Source organism: Lagopus leucura, unplaced genomic scaffold (assembly GCF_019238085.1).
Source record: "Lagopus leucura isolate 7727_CA_CO unplaced genomic scaffold, USGS_WTPT01 Super-Scaffold_100001, whole genome shotgun sequence".
Classification (NCBI taxonomy): domain Eukaryota; kingdom Metazoa; phylum Chordata; class Aves; order Galliformes; family Phasianidae; genus Lagopus; species Lagopus leucura.
Genome location: NW_024962262.1, coordinates 42045879 through 42070409, shown reverse-complemented (window position 1 = coordinate 42070409; position 24531 = coordinate 42045879). Strand labels below are relative to the sequence as shown.

General features: G+C 34.8%; 1 protein-coding gene across 1 annotated transcript in view; it reads left to right on the top strand.

Annotated features, from left to right (window-relative positions):
* Nucleotides 1-24531, top strand: part of MYO16 (myosin XVI) — a 258883-nt gene that overhangs the window by 108567 nt on the left and 125785 nt on the right. The window contains exon 15 of the mRNA XM_042867357.1: nt 4148-4295. Coding sequence (XP_042723291.1) covers nt 4148-4295 — 148 coding nt within the window. The remainder of the gene's footprint in view (nt 1-4147; nt 4296-24531) is intronic.

The window sequence follows — 24531 nt, the reverse complement described above, 5'->3', positions numbered from 1 at the left end:
AAAATATTTCATAGTGGTAACTACAGTTTATTTTCTCAGGAGTATTCAGTGTACCTTAGCAAGTATGAGAGAAAATATCTCTGTGTGAGAAATCAGTAGCACTTTCTTCAGTTTTGATTTACAGTAAAAATTTTCCCTGGATTGATCCATATGTAGCTTGTGCCGTATTATCCTGCTCTAAAACTATAATGATGGTTTTTCTATGTTTTTACGTTCTGCATCAACAAATTTCAGTATGTGAGCATTTCAGAAACATAAATGGCTTAATTTTCATGGTACATCTGTAGTAAGGTTAAGTCATTGAGTTCCCCAGATGAGGATAGTGTGGAAGCCTGAATGTTATGTATTCAGCAGAATTTTGAGTGCTTCCCTTTCAGTGAAAGAATCTGATTTTTTCAATCATAATTGCTATTTTAAGTCACAGCTTTTGTCTGCAAATGATATTAACGTGGAAACAGCTAGTCAGAATCTGATGTCAGTTTTCTGATACACTGGTGCTGTGCCTTTATCACTTTGAAACCACTGACACACAATAAGAAAACCTAGGGTTGAGTTAAGGCTGTGAACAAATATAAACAAATTGCTTATCTTACGCAGAATGTTGGGCACATAAGAACTGCATAAACTACTTAAACTAAATCTTAGGTAGCCAAAAGTTCCAAAATTTGTTTAAGAATGAGAAACTACAGTACAGGAGAAAAATGAGTACATGTATATTGCAGTTGTTCATGCTGTTCACTGTAAGAGTTGGATTTTCTAGGCTACTGCTATGCATCAGTTTTGAATGGAATTACCCCTGACTGACATTACAATAAATGAGAAAAGAATCTGGCATGTTGTCTTTGCCTGGATAAATCCTACCCAATGATTCTGTATATTTATTTGCAAGATTATTTGAAGCAGTATTTACTGTCTCGCACTGTTTAAGCATGAATGAAGTGTGTAAATATACAGAGCACCTGATTCTGCTGAGATAAGACTTTGTAACTCATTTGAGGAAACTGGGCTAAGTATGTCTGATCTGTAAACAAAAATTCAAGTGACACAAGGCTGCCTCCAGCAAAGGATTTAAACTCTTTAACAAACTGAGCTTTGAGGGAGAGGTCCAAAACAGTTTACTTAGGAAGAGGCACACTGAGTACATGCGTACATTTTTATTATACAAGACAAGTTCAAGGTAGCATTCTTTGTGTTTTAAGTGGAACTGGATCAATTTTGAAACAGCTTTTTGTTTGTGCTGAAGTTCTTTCATGTCTGGACCTTGTAAATGCCCTGATTTTTGTCACATAAGATTTTTTCTTGTAGAAGAAAGTCCACTACACCTGCAGAACAGAAATTTTGGCCACGATTTTCACTTGCAGGCTTGTTTTGGTCTTTATTAGAAACAGTGCCATGAGGTTCTGAAAGAAAGAGTGGAGCTCTTGAGTGTGGTTCTACTGAAAACCATAAGAGACATCCATAGAGGTTCGTGTCTCCTTTGACTCTGGTTTGTGATTAGAAACCCTGCAGTGTTATGCTGAAATGAGACTTCTCCTATGATAAGTAGCTTTATGGTAAGGTACCTTCCATTGCTTTCACCCAAACAAGTGAAGAAAATATAACCCAGATTAAGTCACTGTTCATTGAGACTGAGTATGATAAGGCAGTGGGAACTAGTAGAAAGTGATACATCAGAACAAATTTAGAATAATTTACATACAAGTGGTTTTGTTCTAAAATGAGCTCATACATAACAGAACTTGAAGACGGACCTTTTGCCAAAATATGGTAATCATAAGCAGCACTGCACACCCATTGCACAGTAGTGAAACAAGGATTACGTACCTATTTCCAGAAGTAAAATTGATGTTTTTATTTGGGAAAGAGAAGGGCAAATGATCCCTTATATAAGTTGGCTTAAGTCCTGAGATTGGTGGCAAGGCCTCTCTCTGTTTCTTCAAACAACTGAAAAAAAGGTTAGGAAAAGAAGATCAAGTCTGAGGAACTTATTCTCCAGATTTTCCAGTCTTGCTTTTCTCATCTTCACTATTTGAAAATATAAGTTTTTATTTGGTTGGTTAGTTTTTTTTTTGTTTGTTTGTTTGTTGGGGTTTTGTTTGTTTGTTTGTTTTTGTTTTTGTTTTAAGTTGTCCTAAAATGGAAGGATGTAAATTGATTTGTAAAAAGAGGCAGAATGCATTTTGGCCTGTGTTTGTTACAAATGTTTTTGATCAATTAAAAAAAAAAAAAAAAAAAAAGAAAAAGTTTAAAGCATGATTTTCCTTTTTTTGATGTAAGAAAGACTGCAGCCAAGTTCTCCGATGTGTTTTTGTACCATGTTTCAGCTAGGAAATTTTGTATGTTATTATTTAGCAGTGGCCGTGTTTAGCAACAAAGTTTTTGAGAAAGCAATGTAGTTTCAAAGAATGCATCCTCGAAGATTTCACTGGCTACATTTTCAGAGCAGGCTCTGCCTGCTGACTGCAGCTACTCTGCAGATTGTCTGATCTGTTAGAAGTACAAGTTTCCTTGCACTTGTAAGTATAGCAGATATTGCACAAAAACGACAGACTTTGCTCTAGAACTCCATTATTTTTCTCTTTTATTTCACTTAGATTAAATAGCGTATCATTTTTTCTTTATAGGAAGGCTGTGACAATTTTTTTTCTGAGTTAATTTAGTTTCATTAATTTAGTTTCATAAATTAGTTTCATTAGATTCTTGCTGATCAGAAATTTGACAGTTCTTAACAGCTATTCCTACTTCTGGAGATGCTAACTGAGATGAACTGTATTTAGCCTTATTGAAGTCGGTGACTTGAAGTAGCTGGAAAGTGCTGAATTAATCTGTGCAATCTAAATAAGTGGTGTTGCCCATCATTAAAGTCAACTGTATTAATTAATCACATGACTTCCAATATATTTTTTCTTGCTATTATTAACCAGTGAATACTGAAAACATCTGAGTGATAGTTATGAAAGCCTTAGTGAAGACATTTGCACAGAAGGAAAAGTGATTGAGGATTAGTAATAGCCTCTTTTAAAATTAGTTGATGGTAGGGTTACTTCTGTAAGAAATACAAGAAGAATAAAAGATATTTCAGTGCTTCCCATCTTTAGAAATCTTTAAACTCCAACTCTGCCTTCAAAATTCCTCAGGCATTTGAAGTTGCAATTCTGGATACACCTAAAAATGCAGCATTTTTGACTGCACTGAATACTGAGTGTTATTTCATACTTAATCACATTTTTCTTCAAGAAAAAAAAAAAAAAAAAAAGCTACTGGATGCACATGCCAGTGTTTGTAGTACTGGACATGCAGCAACTGCTTGTAGACTTGGTCATCATCCACACCATTGGAAGATATGATTTAATACACTTTTATGTTCTATGTTTGCATGGTTTCAAAAATACAGTTCCTTCTTTGCTGAGAAGTGCATTTTAACCTCTAAACTTAACAACGACTTTTTCTAGGATAGAGGTGCTCACTAACACCCTGTGAAAGCTCTGCTGCATTGCAGGGTTTGAAAAGCATGTAGTAGCAGCATAGTGTGCTGCAACCTTGTTGGAGGTGCCTCTTCCAAAAAACTTAGTGAGCATGGAGCATTTCCATAGTCAAATCACAGCTGAGTTCTTCCTCCTTCCCCTTCCTTGCAGATGTGCTGATTCATGTGCCTTTTCAAATGGCAAGCTCATCATAGCCCTTCTGGAATACACGTCTTTCCCCAAGTATTGGTTAATGGGCTTGCTGACAACCATGCAATTTGTCTTGTAGCCATCCAGAAGTTAGGTGGCTAATCTATATTATTAAGATGAGCATGCTTGATTGCCAAGAGAGAAAAAAGAAATGGATCCATGGACCATTTTTTCCAGAACGTCTTGAATCTTTCTTACATCTTTGTTCATTAAGAAGGAGTTTGGAATTCTCAGATTGCTACATTTGGGTGAGATTACTAATAGCTAATTTTAATAGAATTAGGATTCTATATATGATTCTGTATAGAAAGTTATGGTACTATGAATGGTAGTATTTTTTATATCATACATACCTCAGACTGCTTTATTAAAATATTTTCTATTTTTCAGTGTTGCAGTGATGAATGGTTTAAGAAATCTGAGTATAGAGCAATCAAGATAACAGTGAATTTATTTGTTTGTTTCTTAATCAGCTAGAATTTATACGTACATGTTGGAGAAGTCTCGTGTCATTATGCAACCTCTCAACCAGAGTAATTTTCATGTTTTTTACTTGATGATGGATGGTCTGTCTGCTGAAGAAAAATACACGCTGTACCTCAGTAATTTGTCTACACACAGGTAGGAAAACAGCTTTATATTTAGTATTAATGTTCTACATATTTTAACACCTCTGAGCTGCTGAGGTAGATCCTTCCTCCAGTTGTTAACATTTGTATTCTAAATCTTCAATAATCTCTGAAGTTATTTATTATCGAGTACATGTTCACAAGGATTGCATTGTGCAGCACGTGTGTTGTCTGTTAGGATTATTGCCATAAAGAACAAAGAAGAAGAAAACTTCTCAGTTCTTTGTTTTATTGTTCCATTTTTTGTGGATTAGAGTTACTTTTCTCCTCTCTTTTTCTGATGAAATATTTTGTCTTCAGGAAAGGCTATGTCAATAAAATAAGACTTTTTTTCTGCAATGTGTTGATTTTGGTGAGATTTCACCATAAGTAAATGCAAATTCAGTTTACTTCATGTTGTTATGAAGAAAGAAATGAAGTTTTGACTGCTTTGAAACCAGGAATAGGGTTCAACATCCAACACCTAAAATTAGGTCTTTGTGTCTCCATGTGGGTTGATTGTCTTGGCTTGCAGTGAAATTCAGAGGTGATTGAATCTGTATTCAGCTGTATGTAGATTTACAAGTGGATACGTGTTTCAGGGTAAACAGAACCATGTCTGTGGATTCATAAACTATACTTCCTGCTTAATTACAGAGATTGGTGTATAGACGTCTAAATGTAGTATCTCTAAGGCCAAATATATACCAAATGTTTAATATTATAAGAACTTGTTGAATTTTTCAGGAATGTCTGGGGATATCTTGAAATTTATTAATTCAGATTTGTTTGGAATGAAAGCATATTCCTGAAATAGATCATTTGCCTTTCTTTTTTCAGTCTTTCCTAGGTTGTTCCTAAGAAGTGTGACTGAAATGAGAAAAGCCTTGTTGGTATTAATAACCTTCTCTTCAATTGTGTGTCTTTATCATGAGTGTTGTGAGTAACTGTAAAAAGACCTGCAGTAGATAAAATAACTTAAAAAGAGTGCTTTGAGTTTTTCATATCGAAGCCTTTTTCCTGTTGGCTGTTCTTTCAACTTGTCTATCTCTAAGCTAGTACTGCTAAGGTTTGGGCTTGTAAAGAGAAAGATACAGCATTCATTTTTGCAGAAAAACTGTTACTTGATTCTGATCATATGTTAAACATTAATCTTTAGGCTACTATTGTTAAGTAATGTTTTAATCTGTTAACACATTTGATTTTATACAGGATAGTATAATGCACTTACTTTGAGGTAACCTGAGGCTAAGTTGCTGTATTAAAAACATCCCAGTTCAAAGGAGGAGGAGAGTGTTAAACTTTATGGTTTTAATCTTTTGAGGACCAAAAGGTTTCTGATCTTTACTTTATTGCTTTTTTAGCAAAAGTTTTTTGGAATTACTCAGCTTATTCAGAAAATTAAAAGAAAAAATTACGTAGCTTTGCATGAAGATTTAACAGGAAAGAGCTTAGCTAAAACATGAATAATTAGATTCACATGAACAAAGCTTTATCTGATGAGATATTTGATAAGCATCTAAAAAAGAACAAAATAGCATTTCTAAATATATGTCTGTACACTAAAGTGCCAAAGCTTTAGAAGTAATTTATAGCTTAAAATTTGCATAAAGCTGCTTTTTATCAATAAAGCTTTGCTTTGGCTTCATCGAGTAGATTTTATCTTGTGTGATTGAGAGTTCAAGCCAAGAATTTCTTTCTTTAGATTCTTGGATATAAGAGTTCAGTGGGCAAGATTTTTCTCAATTAATGGAGTTAAACAAGGGGGAAATTTCTACTGTGACAAACTCATACGTGAATCAGGAAGGCAGAATTTGGCTTCTATTACTGGTTCGTGATTTCTGACCTAGTCCGATTTTTATGAGATCATATCGTTCTGGTAGCATCAATAAGTGAATTGGTTATGTTTTCTTTAGAGAATTGTAATCTTGACTCTTATGGCAATTTTAATTAGATAATAACTAACTAGATAATAGGTTAATAGGTTATAATAATAACTAGATAATATGGTTCATAACCACCGACTTTTTAAAAAATTTCTATTCTCTTTACATTATTTAAATTTGCAACTTTAAGTAGAAGAATAGACAATCTTAATAAATGATGATCACAAGATTTTTTTTGTGGCTTGCTTAAGCCATTGCAATAGGGAAATGAGATGCAGCATTGATTTTACATTCTCATTTTAAAGGAAAGTACCAAATTAATATAATTGATACTGGTTATGTTTATACATGATCCTACAAAATGTAAGAGGTAGTTCACGTGCAAAGCAACTTACAGTCCTCAATTAAGAGTTGATGTAAATAACATAAAGGGGAAATCCCTCCCCTTTGGAGTCACTGAGAATTTTAGGCTGGGGTTTCACCCAAAAGGGGAGTTTAATAGGTGTTTAATAGCTTGTAATTTCATGGTGCTTGATGCTTTCCTGAGAGGGATGCTGAGCTCAGAAACTTCAAGTCATGTGCTTGCAAATATAATGACCATTAGGGCAGCATGTGGTGAACAGGACTGGGCCATGTTCTACTGAACCAAATATAGCTCAGTGAGCCGTACAAATCGGTGTATGGAGGGGTCTGTTTCCTGCTGTGTCTGCATGTGGATCATGATGGATAAGGATAGAAACATTTTCTGAAAGGTAAAATCACTGCTCAGAATTGAGCAAGGGAACCATGTCAAATACAGTCTCCAAAGAGCAAGTCAAGGCTTTTTTCTTAACAGCTGCACTTCTGAATTCATTATATTCAGAAGCTGATTTTATCAGCAGATCCTAGACCAAAATTTCCAAAATTTCTATAAACTTTGTGTGTTTCAGAAGAACTGCAGAACTTTATTTTGCCGATTGTATGTAATATAGGAGATGGTAGGGATTTTAAATCATATTCTTGATTTACTCTTGATTTGTTTTTTGTCTGCCTTTTTTTGAGTGCTGATATTGTCCTATTACTATAAGCATTGTTCTTCTGGCATATGAAGTTTGGGCTCATAGGTAGAGTATGTACTACCTTAGTGGTGATTCTTGCAGCCAAAGTGAAACAGAGAAGTGACAGTGCTGATAGGTCAGTTTGTAAGTGGTCTTCAAGTCTGGTGAAGAAAGGATGCTACTCATAGTGATTAGACAGAAAAGAAAATAATATGGGAAAATTCTTATAGAAGAGAGTTGAAAGATCTTCTTATATTGTTTTGGATCAGTTGTTTTGTATTTTCATTTATACCCCAATGCTATAGTGTATAAATAACAATAATAGAATATTTTTGTGTAATAGCTATAAGTGCTCAAATATACTGTCATTAAATTGTCATGTTGTCACATTTCTATATGTGTATTAGAGACTGAAAGTAGCTTAAGGCTACTTGTAGAAAATTGTTCCAGAAAAGATGGTTCAACCTGATGTCAACATTTTTGGTTGCTAGTTATCTTCATTAACTGTACTGTTGAGGCTTTTGATAGGCAAACTGATACCATATTCTCAGCCCTGCAAGTTGATACGGATGTAGGGCCAGTTTTCAGTCCTCCTTTGTAATGTCAGGTCTCTGCCACCCAGCATGTATAGGTTCAATTATATTTGTAAATGAGCTGTGTGGGTAAAAATGAACAACTTCAGCCTGGGGAAAATGTAAATATACAAACTCATGTAGCAACTGGACTCTGGTCATTTTGTGTTTGTAGCTCAGGCTGTGCTGTTTCCAGGTGTGAAAAAGTTTTCCTTTCTCCCACAGCAGAATATACACTGCACTGTGCGCTCTGCCTGCCTGTGTTTCTCCTACTCCTTAAAAGCAGTGAAACTTGTTTGCCACAGTAGCTGCAAATCAGGCCACAGAAATGATTTGCTTTTACTGGTTTTTAGAGCAGGTCCCAATTCACTGTCAGTGAGAAAACTTTACATTAATTTCAAGCAATTTTAGTGGAGTGGTTGAATTTCTCATTAGAATTGAGACTGATCTGGACCTCTTTGCTTGATCACCGAGGAAATCATTCCCACTTAAATGGTGAAGTTTGGTTTTCGCAAGGACTTGGACTAAACAGCAAGGGACAGTGAATGAGACACTAAGTGCAAGACTTTGCCTTTTCTGTGTGTGAGACCCCTTTTCTAACAAGAGCATATACAGTGTGTGCAAAATGGAATTATTCTGGGATCATCCACATAGATCCCCAGTCTACCTTTCCCTCACACACAAGAGCTCAAGATTTCAAGATAGCGAGTGGCCACTAACCCCGATTTTCCCCAGTTCAACATAACCTGGGATGTAGCCTTTATTTTCTTACTGCTGTTGATACAAAACCAGGATGACATTGTGTATTTCCCTGTCTTCCTTCTTTTTTTTTTCCCCTTCTTTTTATCTTCAGATGCCCCAGTTGATTGTCTTCTAATTTAAAAATAACAGTGAGAAATACTGATCTTGAGCATTGTTTAACTGTTTTCCACATCTGTGTTGTTTGTCTACACATGTAGCTGTGGCAGTGTAATGATGCAAGGCAAATTCACAGAAGAACTGTAAAAATAAATATTTTGGACATATTCAAGTCCTCTGATGTGCCATTCTTTTTCCTTTTACTCAAGTCTGATCATGTTTTTCATCATAGATATTTACTTTGATTTAAACTTACAGTACCCCCACAAAGCCTAGCATAGATTTTTATGCAAATGTGGTTATGCAATATCAATTTGATCTGTTTGCTTTGTAAATTAAGTGTTGCTGATATCTGTATCTGATGACTAGTGAGAAATCCAAACAAGTGTTAGACCTGTCTTACAGATTTGGTTGGATCTAAATATCATGAATGAAATAGCTAAGTCTGGAAGGGTTTAATTAGATTTTCCCGCAAGTCATAGTCCTGCTTGAGTAATGATTTCCATATGAAGCACCAGCTTATGTCACCTTACCAAAGTGCCGATAGACTTCGTGTGCTGAAGTATTTGTGAAGAATTTTGTGTACCAAAATTCTCAGTCTTACCCCAGTAAAGTCCAGTGTTGAGGATATATGAGCTTCACTATTGAGGTTCGTCTTTATTGACAGAATAAAGCTCCAGGCAATTAGAAAAGTGGCATTAATTGTATTTAAATTTAGATGGAAGGTAAAGATCACACTCAGGTTCCTCAGCTGTCTTTCATTTTTCTGTTGTAGATGTACAGGCACGGGAGGGAAGGAAAGCCGTGACAGGAGAGTCTAGGCTTATTATCTCTGCCAGCTGCATGCCTATGGGTGGGAGGTTTTTCTTGCCCATATCTCCTTCGTAATTCATCTCTGCAAATAGTAGCAGACTATCATTTTTACTTTTCTTTAAATATTGTTCCTTTTTCACTCTTGAACAGTTTTATTCTGCCTCCTTTAAATTGTGAGAGTCCAGTGGTATTTCCAGGATTTAAGCAATTCCTTGTAATGGATAGAGAGGAGCCAGGGCAGGCTCCTCTGCACTAAAACACAAACCAAGGCCTTGAAGTTTGAAAGGGCACCTGATGTTTTGCAGAGGATAAGTCAGGGATGAGTGACTATATATGGGTAATTCTCAAAGGCAGTATCTGAAATTAATCATCTTGCCATTATCATACTCCAATATACTTTTTTTTTTTTCTTGTAATGAATACTAATTAAATGTTAATTTTCAGGTTTTTTAATCCTGGAATTATTACCTTTTTGTCCTGAATTTTTTTCCTGGCCCAAAGTCTAAAGCATGCTGACGGGTGCTGACGGGAAGTTATCCATCATTTACGTATCCAAGCTCAATTGTAATTCATGTCCAATACAATTTCATTCTTTCCTTTTTTTTTTTTTTTTTTTCCTGCTTATAATCACATTGCACAACAGTTGGAGGATTTAGAGTTGAATCTCAGATTGGTGTAAAAAAATCCTACAAAATATTTTCTGCAGTCATTAGTATTTTTTTTAATCTTGAAGGTACACTCACATTCTCCAAAAAGCCTGCGTTTCAAGTATTTGAACGCATACAAGACAGGGCAATGGTACACATAGCGCAAGCTATGTTTATTAGCATGCAAAGGGCCATTGGCATTTAAAGATTTTTCAGGCATGTTTGACAAATTTTCTAACTAATGAGATAATGGAAGAAGACTCAGTGTGGAAGTACAGCTCTAAATCCAGTTTGCAAAAATTGAGGAAGTTAATTTTTATTGCTCCATCAATGAAGATAATCTATACAAAATTCTGATGTTCTTGAAGTTTTTCTATGGTCCCAGATGACAAGTATGAAATGCTTCAGAGGTGAAATCGATGCAATGCCATATATGGGAACATGCATCCTTAAAGCAGCTGGTGACAAAAATAACTCCGGTTGAAGTTTTGATGAGAGATGGAGGGTTGTAGCAGCTGTACAAATTTACAGGGATGTTACTGACAGTCAAGAAGAAGAAATAAATAATTTGACTAAATATGGAAAGTCTAAAAAATCACTTATTTCATTTGATTTTTTTTCTGTTCTTCACATTATTAGTAATATATGCAATGCTTGGCACTTTGTTTCCTATAAGGTAACACGTATGCAAGCTAAGTCAACTAATTTGTGTTTTCTCTCTGGAAAAAACAACAACAATGCCCATACAAATAGTATTTCAATTTGCACCAATTACCAAAACGTCAGAATATCAAATAACTTTCAGTATCACTAAATATTAAATCACAAATAGAATATAATTTGCAGGGTTGTTTTTTTTTTTCCCCTTCAAAATACAAAAATTGGAGAAAATCTTTTTAAGCGCCTTTCTCCCCAAATTGCCTAAGGGTATTTTTTTCTTTCTGTTACTAAGGGGAAGAATTCTTCATCACAGAAAGTCCTGAGAGTTCTCCTTCCAAAAGATGGATTCTTTACAAGGTCTTTGACTTCCAAAATATGCAGCCTGGACTATACATTCTCTAATACCTTGCGAGAATTTCCCACTTCCTGCAAGCATGTATTGCCTTCATTGAGCTGATAATTGTAGTATTTCACAGTTTCCTTGGAGCTTGAACAAAATAAGCTACCTTTTAAGATTTCTGTATTCTAGAGAACTAAGCAAAACTGAAAACCTAATTTTTTTTACTGTGATTTTGTTGGCCATTTTTAGTTCATCTGTGTAGTCAACTTCATTGAGAACTCTTTGAAAGGTTTTTTGTTTTATTCTGTTATTTTTATCTCCTTTGCCTTCTTACACAGGATGAAGGACTGCTTATGTCTTAATTCTAAGCCACGGTTGTACTCAGATGAAACAACCTAAAAACAAATTTGCCATGGTTTTTTGTTTGTTTGTTTGTTTTGTTTTGTTTTGTTTTTTTCTATTTTTATGTTTCCAAATGGGACAATTCAAGTAAACTTCTAATGTTTCAAAAACTGATTTCCCTGGAAGGCTGGGGCCTTTTTGGTGTCTCATGTTGAAAAGATACATTGGTCAGACATTCTTGAAAATGGAAGTGTCAAGTTTTCTTAAACTGTGGCAAGATTATGGAATTCTGCTGGAATTCATTCTAGTACAAAAAGTGACAGGTATAGGTAAAGTACAATGTAAAAATGAAAGCAGATGTTTCTGTGTTTGTTTTGTTTTTGTTTGTTTGTTTTTAACTTCTTGTGTTAATAAGAAATGTTAAAATCATACACTTCAATCAGTTCCATCTTCGTAATACCATTTACTTATATTTCAGCTGTCTAGTGAAAGGCTTTGACTGTTAATGCTTGTTTCTTAACTGTTGTCATACAATAGTACTGTGAAAATCTGATACACAGCCAGTGGTACTATTTTAAAGACAAGATCTGTAGGTTCCGACTGAAGTGAGGCAATTCCATTTACTTACATTCCAGTGAGATCTGACAGCTAAACTGCACCATCTGCTTACTAGAAAGCTAATGCAGAAAGAAGCAGGTTTAAACTTGCTTCTGTGAGTTTTACATCTATGTAACGTGGAATTGTTTCAACATCAAAAGAGTTGTCTAAATCTTCCCCATCCTGCTTTGCTTTGCTTACTTTGTTGCATGCCATTTGTTCTTTTCCTCTTTGCTTTCTATTTATTAATGTACATTTTTTTTCAATGATTTTTTCTTTTTTTAAGATCGAACCTTCTCAATTGAATGTGCAACATATTCTAGCAAAATGTTCCTTCGTATTTCACTTAACTTTCCCCTGCCCTCTTATATATTCAGTCTTCACTTCCCCAGTATTTAAACTACTAGTATTATTTACCCCAGTACCCCTCTACTCAATTTTCCTTTGTCTTCCTTATAAGTGCATATTTTTTGAGTAAACCATGTTCATGAGATTATTCAATTTGTTTTATTACTTTTTCTTTCCCGGAAGTGAACAGGAATTCAACCAAAATAGACATTTCCCCCCTCTCTCTCTTCCTTTTCCTATTCCTTCTTTGAAATTCAGGCTTTGTTATTTACTTAGAGCATGATTTTCGAGCACCAGTGTTGTCCTTTTCACTTCAAAGAAGGAAGTGTTGAGAGGCAATGCCAGTAATGGCTGACATCTGTGGTGATCTATTATGCAGCATAGCAATAATCAGGACTGACTCACTTGGTTTTGTTGAGGATGGACATCAGAAAATCTATATATCTTCATGTTGTAAAGTGTTATTGCTATTGATTCTACTGTTGAATTTTATCTGAATCTAATGAAATCTAATGAATTTTTCAGTAATACCAGAGATCAAAAAATTCAACAAAGTGTAACTAAGTTTAGGGGATTTTTGCATTGAACATTAACTTTTTTTTTTGTTTCTCGGTGGTCTACTTCATGTAGTTTTACTTATTTACCTAATTCACTTCTGTTCATATAAGTTTTAAAACCAGTAGTCTCTTTAGATTTTAATGGAAATTAAATAGAATCCTAAGTAGGATATTAGTTTACAGAACAAATTTCTCTGTGTTTTTTATCAGGGCAGATATGATACCTGCAATGTGTAGAAAGAAGCTTACTCCCTAAAATTATTTCTGTATGCTTTGATATTAAGCAAAAAGCTAATTGCAGTGTGTGGTACTTGGTGTTAAGTTTAATACTTTATCTTTCTGAAAACTGACTCAATTTCATCTAACTTAAACCCTTTATCTGAGATATTTATGGATCTTTACATCCTACATAATACATTTCTAGGAGGTATCATTGCAACTACATTAGATATAATTGGGATCACAGCTCAGGTTTTCAAAACAAAACTGGAATATTTACGTATGTCATCTACTTTATTTTGCAAATTAAGTGCCCATTTCTGCCCTGTTTACAGATTCCTACACCTCATGCATAAAGTTTACGTCTACATTATTAACTTTGTTTGACAATATTTGTTTTGAGTATCTGGCTATGTAGTTGTTTTGGCTGGTTCATCCTGAATTTGGGGTTAGTTGCATATACATAGGAATGCTTACACTCTAATTACATGTCAAGATGTCCAAAATAGTACTTTTCAACTTGAAAGCAGAGGTACCTTGGCCTTGGATTTTGATGTTTAATTTATTTATTCCAGTTCTGTCATTTGCTGTATATTATAGCATTGCTGCTTTATTCCCAAACGATCCTTTAAGAAAATAGATTTCCAATGATGGTTGGTAATTATTAATTTACATGAAATCCAAGAATAATTTTTATTTAACAAAACAAAGATAATAAAATAAATCTTACACTTAGCTCAGTGTCTTTGTCTTAGGTCCCAAGTGGGCTTGTTACTTGTCTGGCTTTCAGAATAAACGCTGTAGAAATTCTGCTTTGTTCAGGAGCGTAAATCTGAAACTCATATTCCTCTGGGGATATTCCTTCATCTGATGTTAACAAACCCCTCTTCATTGTATTAATCTTCATACATATTGATTGAGTGGTGGCTGAGGGTGTGCTGCACTCCACTGACAGACTTTCAGAGATAAAGAAATCATTCATTATGATACCATTCTTTTCAACAATGTTTTTTTCTCTAACTCATACTTCTAGCAAGCCTAGGTTGTAGAGCTAACAAGATGTAAATAACCAAATGAGATGTTTTCAGGAATAAATTGTACTTGTAGAGTAGTACAGTAAAACCAAGGCAATCCTCTCTGAGTTTCTATATAAAAGAACACAGATATTTAATATTTTTTGATCTTTTACATTCTCATGGTTCTATAAGATGTTTGGAAAAGAAAATATAAGATTGGATCATATGAAACCACTTTGACTTTTGTCTTTTTATAGCTGTAGCCAGTTTACTTCTTCAGGTTTAGTTACAGCCTACAAACTTGCATTTCTGCATTTGACTTGGCATAATAACTGGCGTGATAGCAATTGCTATTCCTTTGATTAAGAGAGGGTTTGTCTTTCTTGTCTCCATGGGAGTAAGCATGATATACAAACTCATGCAAAAAATAACATCAAAATTGTATGTCTGTGGCGTGGAAAATAGTGAGTGGGAGGCAGTAAAAATGGAATCTGTTCAATCCAAGAGAAAAAAATAAAATCAGTAATTAAGACTACCAAGATCTATACAGTATAGTGAAAACAGAACATACATCTGTCTTAATTTTAACAGAAATTAGATGTGCTATAAGACGCTATTTTGAATAAATTTCTTGGAGGAAGAAAAATATGAGTTTAAGTATTATATGAACAACTCTCCAGTTTTTTTTGAGTTCTGTTGATGAATACTGGGCCATGTTCAACCTTTTGTTAGAAAAGAAAGTCCTCCAGAGAGCTGTGCAAGTTATAAATATATCTTGAGGCTAAATTTGGTGTCCTGTTGAAGAAATTACATGCTGACTGTTAAGGTAGCCCGCCAGTATTTCACAACAGAGTGAAAATGGTTGTACCTCCAAAAGGTGAAATTGCTGTAGAAACCCTACTTTAAAAGATAGATGTGATTACTCACTTATAAAAATTGTAGAGGAAATCATTTGGCTTTTAGTTTAAGCACAAAATATGTCTCTGCACTTAACTAGCATGCTAATCATCCCCTATGTGGGGGGAAATTGAGTGGATCCAGCTCCTCAAACCACTTGGCTATTACATTTTATATATCTACAACAATAATACAATTCTGCAATTTATATTCTAAAGTTTCTCCTAAAATCATTCTGATACAATTACTGTTGATGAATTTCCAGTCAGAAATAGGTCATTTAATAAATTGTTCGTAGCATACAGCAACCTCAACCATTGAATCTGTCTCATCTCAACTTAATGTTAGATACAAGAACAGTGATCCCTCACACCATGATTTGAACTGGCTGTATCTTTGATACTATGAACTTTGAACTATGCTGGAATAACTTCACTGTTATTCTTTCTCACTCTCTCTTGAGAAGGTTAAGCAACGCCAACCCAGTGTTGCTTGGTTTTCTTCCCTTGGTACTTTCATCAGTCATAGCTCAAAATCACCTCTACACTACACTTAAATCTGATTGTGTTGAGTTGGTGCCATTTGCATTTTCTTTTGATTCCTGCTGAAACTGCGTGTAGATCTTTTAGTAGTTACAGTGTAATTACTCAGTTTGAGTTTTGACAGCCTATGTGTAGCCGAAGTCATAAGAATGTGTTAATTGAGTGCTAATAACCAGAAGTTGTTAAGATCTCAGTTTTATACCAGTCATAAAAATGGTAGCTTAGTTAGTCTTGGCTTCTAAAATGATTTTATGCATTTTAGTGCTGGACGGAAGAGTCTGGGAATATCCTGTGCTGTATCACCATCAGCCAGACAGTCTGTGAATATTGTTTGGAGAGGGTCTTTCCTCACTCTTTCACTTTCTCTTTCTTGTTCACAACACATCTCTTGAAATCACAGGACAAAGTATTACTGCTGTGGCTCACTACAATACACCAAAAGTCATATGAAACTTGATATATTTAGTTGATATCAAAGGTAGGTAATGTAGATTCAAGAATAGCTTCAATAGTTTTTATTCACTTTTGATTAGCAGTCAAAAGATTTAAGTTAGTACAGTTTTTGGGGGATATGTAATGATTTTCACACATATGCTAAAATCTAATATGGGTGAGCTGCATTTTTACCAAATCTGTGCAAATATCACCCAGGATCAGACAAGTGGGTACACTGGGGAGACCTAACTGGGAGTAGTTTGGAATGTTTCAGGGAAGAAATGTATTCAGGCTATGTGCTAATAAGGCCTCTGGTCGTATGAGATGAAGCTTCAGTGTTTCTTGAATATCAGTAACATAGGTGAGAAAATTGTTAGCAGAAATCCAAAGAATGGTGCAAATCGAGAAAGTCCTCTAAAATAAAGAACTCAGTAGAAAATTTCTACTGACTAAAATGATGTAACACTGCACTGAAACAATACGCAAATGCCATTTGAGACACAAAATGTGTTTGAAACATAATTTAGAGAAAAAGGTAATTTCTGGCTAATGAAAAATGCTTCTAATTCTAAATTCTGCTTTAAATTTTATGAAATTTTACAATAACCAAGTCCAATGGGTAGAAATCAGTTTACCGAGATGGTATTACAGCTTAGTATTAAACTTGGATAGAAATTTCAGCATTCATTTTGACGCGGGTTGACTGACAGCAGCTTCACGGTGAGGATTACCAAGACATAAAACAGTGCCAGCCTCTTGGAGAGAAAAAATCTAAGGCCTTTCACAATAAAATGAATCATGAAAATGATGTTATTAAATAGCAAAATTATAATTTAACAGAAGAAATTGTTGGGAAACAACTGGGAATTGAAAATATCACGGAAATTTTGCAATAATGAGTAGAACACAGAGAATGTCTGTATGATCCTCTTTTGATAACTTTTTCCTATTGAAACCATTGTTATGTTGGGCTTTATTTTCTATCACCTTTCTGTCCCAAACACAGGTGAGTTAAAACTGCTACTGCAAGGGAGTGTATCCTTATATACTAATATTTCTGAGGATTTATTTGTGTTTGCTTCCATGTGAATCACCTGTCTCCTTTTTCAGGTGTAGTTAGAGAAATAAGATTTACTGTTAAAGATGTATATGCACTTTCTTGTATCTGTAGTACTTTCCCACATTTTCATCATGTTTGTTCTCAGTGATTGCTTTCCCATTTTAATAAATGTTGTATATGTATATGTATACATGTATACATATACATATATACATTTTATGTATACTTGCCATATTTCTGGGGCAAAGTCCTCTGTTAAACAGGCCTCTTCAATCACATAACAAAATTGAGAAGAGTGGAGCAACTTCCAGTAAAATATGCACAACGATTAACTGAACTTCAGATATCTTACAGCATCGGGTTGATCCTTGAGTAAGAACTGGAACAGGGAGTGTATTATTCCATCATGAGGTTCTGTAGTTTATGGCAGAGCCTGTTTTTCAAACATGCAGTTGTAACGCTCTCCAATCTTTTTCCTATCCAGCTTCCCACATATCTGAAAAAACAAAGGGCTATTCCAAGGCGTAATTATTCTGCTTTTGTCTTTCTTCTGTGTTTTTTTTTTTTTTTTTTTTTTTTTTTGTTTTATTATTTTATTTGAGTTTAGATTGTTGTTTCATTTTCAAAACACCGTAACTTCTCTAAGGAGCTAAATGGTACAAACTGCAAATCTCTGTGTGTAATTACAATATGATTTTAGCAGTAAGATTCGATCTGGGAGTCTCTTTGTTCTATTTAGATGCGCAAGCCATGGAAGTATGGAGGTAAATCTGGAGGTGTTTTTTTTTTGGGGGGGGGGGGGGAAAGATCAGTTTCTTTTATGCAGTGCAAATTCAGTGTAACATAAATAACTTACATGTGGCTCTTTAATCAAGTTCTTAATGTGTCACCTGCAAAATTTGCTTCAGGTTCACTGAGCATATGGCTCATTTGTGTCTAGTACTCACTGCCTCAAGAGAGATAAAGGGAACCAACCTGGGAGATTGAATGTCAGAAGCAGATCGTTCATGAATTTTCATGAATCCAGCCTGGTTTTACTGGCAGGGCTTAAAATATGGCAGAGAAACACCTCCACACTACCACCCTGTTGCCATCGCTGTCAGTCTTGCCTGTGGGTACCAGGGCAGGGGGAGATGGGAGCAGCCATGCCTTCCCCTTGACTGAGCTCTGTGCCTGGTATCATGGGATTTCTGACTGTGGGAGAAGCAGGTGCCTGTTTACATCGGGATGATGGTCACTAATGGTTCAGAGTAGTCAGTTGCTAACCAGAGCGCATACACAAATATATACATATTTACTCCAAAAATAAGAATATTCTTGCTTTGTAGAACAAGCGGATAAAGTCAGGTACTGTAGCAACTTGTGTTCATGTAGTGTATGAGAATTTCTTAGCCCATGACAAGTAAATAATATATTATGCTGTATTAAAGCTTCTTAAAAATGTCTCCTCCCTGTTCTGGTATTAAATAATGTATAAATCAGTATTTCAAAAGCAACTTGTGACTTGGATGACCTTTACTTTTTTGGCCAAGGTTAGCAAAAGGGATCTCTGTCCACAATTGCTTGTTTAGTATACATGGCTGAATACACATAGCCATACCTTCATATACAGGAGGAAGAGAGGGCTTCTTGTAAACCAACTCATCTAGAGACTGCAATGATATGAAATCAGTTTGAATTATGTTAGCAGTGTTTTAACTGGATACTAGTGAAAGTTGCAAGCAGGTTCTCAAAGCACTTTTTTGAATTGTAGATCTGATAGTGTGGCTCTTAACCCAGTAAGCTTTATTTAATGAATCAGCATTAAAGATGTAGCCAACACTGGTGGAGAAATCCCTTGGGGCTCATAAACTTAATGACATCTACCTGGCAACTAGTGCCAAAGTAAGTCTGAGCAGAGGAGTATAAAATAACTCTTGATGGTAGGAGCGAAGTTCATACATAATTTCTGAAGCATTTCAGGACACGGATTGGACCAGTTTGCACTTGCATGCATACTGACTTATTTTCTTTACATGTTCATCAGTGATCAGTACTTGCTGCTTCTTTATTATCACCATCTTCACTGCCATCATCATGCTTGTTCTTTAGTGTGTATTCAACTTTGAAGTTGTACAGATAAAGTGATTGTGATCTCCTGAGTGATTCTGGCCTATGAAATACTGAACAATAGGAATCAGAGAAACAGACACTGTAATGTATGCTGCCGTTCTTATTTCTAATAATTTCATCAGGGCTGTAAAAAATCCTATTTTGAGTCACTCCTGTTGTGCATTCATTTTTTTTTCTTGAATTAAATTATCCTCGATTTACATTTTCATGGCAATTTTAGAAAGAGAGGCTGGAGCTTCTGATTAAAGTCTATTTCACAGGAATATCAAGACAATTGAAAAAAAAAATGCATGCTTGAGTTTAGCCTGAAGACATTTGACATTTTGAGGATAAAGACTGGCCTGTATTTTTTCACTTTCCATTTGAGTATATTCACTGCCTGTAAAAAATCGTGTATTTTGTAATATGTGTGCACTTCTTGATTCAAGATTTTTTCTTACAAAAATGTCAAGGCAAACATGTTTACTGAACAACATACTGGCTATTTTAATACTTCTGTGCTGATCCCTGTTTACAAAAGATCTTAATATGTAATTTTCTCAATTTAGAAAAATACAAACATGAGCTCTATTTTAGCTATCACCAAAGCTATCTGTAGTATTTAATCTATTAACGTGCTTACACTTTACCTACTGACATAAACAAGGTTAATTCTTAAAATGCAGTTTTTGGTGCTTTATTGCACTAGTCTTGAGCGGAAATCTGTGCACTTAAATAAACAGTTAACAGTAATTACAGCTCAGTAGTACTGTGTAACAAGTTTCAAAGGATGTAAATCTTGTTCTGATTGGAATTGGTTTAAAAGCTGAAAACAAAGGAGAAAAGGCAACAAAAATGTGCCATTTTGCCTTTAAAAAACCAAAACCCTAGAACACAACTAGAAGCTATTCATTATCATGTTTTGTAAATGTCGCTCTCTTCATTGATGTCAACTGTTTTGCTTTGTCTTTATCTCATTTCTGTTTACATATCAAACAGTGCTAAGTGCAAGGCAGCTTTTTCTCACTAAGCAGAGTACATTGTCCTCTCACATTCATATGGTGGATCTAAAGAAGTAATGATGTTTGTTGTAATTTCTTATTCTGCAACTCTGAAAATGTAGTCCATGTTAGTACCATTTATTTTTGAGAGGTGGTATCCTGTATTTACACACTCAATATCTTTTGCCTCAGAATGTTTGAAGAAATTTTGGAAAACGTATGTAAAACTATGAAGTCATTCATTCCCAGTCTAGTAAAACAATCCTTAAACACAATCTTTATTTATACCTAAGTTAAAACTTGGGATGGAAGAAGCTGTTATGGGAATAGCTATTAGAAAAATATAGCATATTTCTGAGAAGGACTTAACAAATATTTAAAGTGAGGACAGTAAACTGACCTAGATTTTAGATAACTGATCATATAAGGGATAACATTTCATCTGGAACTAACATGTATCTCTGCTACTGCAATTTCACCTTAGCTTAAGGTAAAAATTAACTGAGCTGGTAATATTGAATTTTCAGTGATGACCACTATGCTTAATCAGGGTTGCTGCCCTAAGCTGGATGGGAAGGAGTGATATGCACTGCACAGGCAAAAGCCACACATTTTTCACATGATTGTGCAGGTACATGGTTCACTGAGCATCATTAGTAAGGGGAAGGAAAGGATTTAGCTTGTTAATCTGTGCTTCTTAATACAATGTCACATTAAATGACATCCACAACACATACATTGGTTGTGTTGGAGCTGGAACTTGATTATGAAATACTGCTCTACCCTCCTATGACGTTGATCTTCTTGAGGATTTTCTAGCAACAAAGCATCAATTAATGAAGATTTAAGACTTTGTAGTAAGAGAAGTCCAATTAATACTGTCTTTGTTTAAAATATTTAAGTATAGGTATTTAAGATGTAAGTTAAGTTTTTGTGGCCTATTGTGTAGTGTAGCAGAGACACCTCAAATTGTAGGCAATGCTGAAGACTAGGTTTCTATTACTACTTGTTGCCTGCAGTCCATTATGCACTTCATCTGCCCTTTATTGTGAACCAAAGTGCACCATAGAGTGCCAAGTTTTAACTTCCATTGATTCTTCATATGAACATTTATGATAATACTAAGATTGAAGTGGAATCATGAGATCAAACACAAGCTTGAAGTCAGTTACGCATAAAAGTTTTACTGAGTTGGGAAAACATAGAGTAGCACAATAAATTTTCCTACTTCACAGTACATATCAACCCAGAAAGAAAAAAAAACAACACTTCCTCCATCTTATTCCAGTGGCCTGTAACCACTGAACGTGGTTTCATGAGTGCATGATCTGTGTTTGTTTTTAGAACAATTGATGCAACGTTGCATAGAAGTTAGCACAAAAAAGATACCTGTGCATTTATGAATGTCACTTCTTAATTTTGGCTGATGGCTGTAACAAAATCCTTTACAACACCAGAATTAGATGAAAGCTTCAAATAGGCATATTCGAATCCATGTGGTGTAAGTGATGTGCTCTTCTCCAAGATATGAACACATTGTTAAGTGCTGTCTGCTAAAGCTGAGACTTGTCAGCCAGCTCGTGCAAAACAGTGACATGACAATTCTATTTCCTGCTTGTCAGCACTATTACAAAGAGCTTAGATACCTCTGCCTGCTGGGAGAGATGTGCAGGATATCATATTGAGGATGAGGATGGTATTCTGAAACCACATTCATTTCTTACTTCATTTCTCTATTCTTATTTTCTTCAGCTGGACAGTACAGAAAAGGCTTGGATAACTTATGCATCTGTTTCCACATGGATACAGCATGACATTCTACAAAAAATGGTGGATGTGCTGGATTCTGTAAATAAGTAAATATGAAATATCAGGATCTTTTTTCTTAGCTATTTGGAGTTAGTGAGTGAACACAGCAGTATTATTTGTAAGTTGTTTTTATAAAAAAAATGGAAGGATTTATAGACAAAATCCAGGATTTTTGATTCATAACATAATCCGCAGTGACTTGCATTGCACAAATTAATACTGATGCTGTCCTGTATTTAGTTAAATATTTGTTTATGTTAAATATTTATTCTTAGGCACTTGCGTGTAAAAATTCTTCACTTGCTGATCTTGGACTCCTTTACCAAAATAAATATGCTAGGGAGTGTGGTCAGTTGTGCTAGATAAGAGCTGATACAATTCTTTTTCTCTCGTGTTAGCTACACAGAGAACTGCTAATAGCAGAGAACTGACACATTGGCAAGTGGATCAGAAGAAGAAAGCAAACCATAAACCTCATCATTCCTCAGAGGAACCAGTTGCACTGATATCTCACAAAAGAACAGATTATGACATTTTCCCCTTTCACCGACTAAAGAAACATAAACAGAGCAAAACAATATTTTCCTTTACCCTTGGTTTGAAAGAAGCCTCCAGAGATCAGATCCAACTCTTTGTATCTAGACAGGATCTGCTGTGCAAACATGCAGGTTCTTTGAAAATCCACCGCAGCAGCTACAGAACAGAAAACTTACTGATTCAGAAGTTAACGTCACAACTGTTTTAGCTGTGTTCACATTCATATTCCTGGTTCTTACCAGGAAGATGATTTGGTTATTCCTAAATCTTGGAATTTGTGATTTTCTGCCCCAGTGTGATAGTTGGAATAGGAAAAATCTCTGTAGTGACTAGTTGAATCCCATCTTTTCCCAGTTAATGCAATGTAGAAGTTAATATCTAGAGAAGGTAAGATTGAACTCATTCAATGTACTTGTTTACCTAGAAGCTTAGTAACATTTTCTGAAACAAAAATCTTATCTTCCCTCACTGGTTTTGTATGAGAAAGGATTATTATTATTAATTCATTTTGCTAGAATCATGAATAAATAATTTCATGAGGAAGGTACAAGTCATTTATTGTCTAGATAGAAAATCAAATTGAATTACCTTGGAGATCACATTACCAGCATTAATCATAACAATTCTGATTTTGTCTTCTGTTATTCTTTTTATTCTGGTGCAGCTCAAATGGGATATATTTTCCTAAATTCCTGGGGTTTGTCCTAAGCCTTTCTAAATCAACTGGTGAAACTTTTCTGACTTTATCCTAATTCTATTTCCACAGCTATTTTGAAGATTAAAATAAATAAATAAACCAATTCCAGAGGAGGTTTTCTATGATTTCCAGTCTGTAGAAAGTCATCTGTGTCTTGAAATTTTCTGTTGATAAACTGTTAATATTAGTTTTTCTTAATCTTTATTATCTCACTTTTAAGAAGACTATTTAGATGTTGGCCAAATATTTATTTTTGAGGTGAAAAGACATTTTAGTCCTCATAAAATAATTAGGGTAATACTATTTGTTGAGGCAGTATTATATGAAATATTTTCTACTCTTTTGGCTGACAGATAAAGTACTGACAGTGAAAAGAGCTGCTGACCTAAGCAGGGGATATGGAGAGCACAAATCCTTGGGCTCACACATGTAAGATTGTTTTGATTTTAGAACATCCTTTGTGAATGATCCTGTTGTTTCTTAAATAAAACTAATTCGTCATCAGATATTTCTGCTGTGATGTGAAAGCTGTAAGAGCTAGATAGTTTGATTTTTGTGTTTTAGGAACTGTTCAGAGGTCAAGGTAATGCATCCAGCATTGATCTTTCTTTCCTTTGGGGTCAAAATGATTATTTTTCTTAGGTTCAAAAATAGATATCTTCTAAGTTCACTGTGTTTCATAGAATAATTCATTTTGTCAGGGACTTCAGGAGGTCCCTGAGCTTGTTTATTGAAGATGTTAGCTGTGATATGTGAAATCTTTATTACTACTAAACACATTTATTGGTCTGACTTACCAGCTGTAGTAAGATTTCAAGACTTAGAGCTAATCTTTATATTGTGTATTATCTTATTCCTTGTATGGTATTCTCTTATATCAAACCTACTATGGTCCAGGAAGTTTCACAACAACATTTAGATGTGACAGCACTCAGCTTCTATCAGGTGGTGTAGCAAGTGGTTAGATGTTAACTTAAAAAATATATATATATTTACATATATATATACATGTATAAAATTTTCTATCATAATTCTGGACTTTAATCAACATTTTTATAGTGACTTAGAAATACTTAGTAATGTAATCCCACCGATCTCTTAATTATTCATGGCAGAATGTATTTACTTCAGAAAAGCCTTATGAAGTGTCCATCTGGCAAAAACAGAACTTCCTCTTTTTCCTTAATTGGAATCCAACTTTAGCTCTACTGACAAAAGGGAATTTCTGATCAAGTGGAAGCAACCTGCTAATCTTCTTCAGACAGCTTCACTGTCAGATAGGAATTGA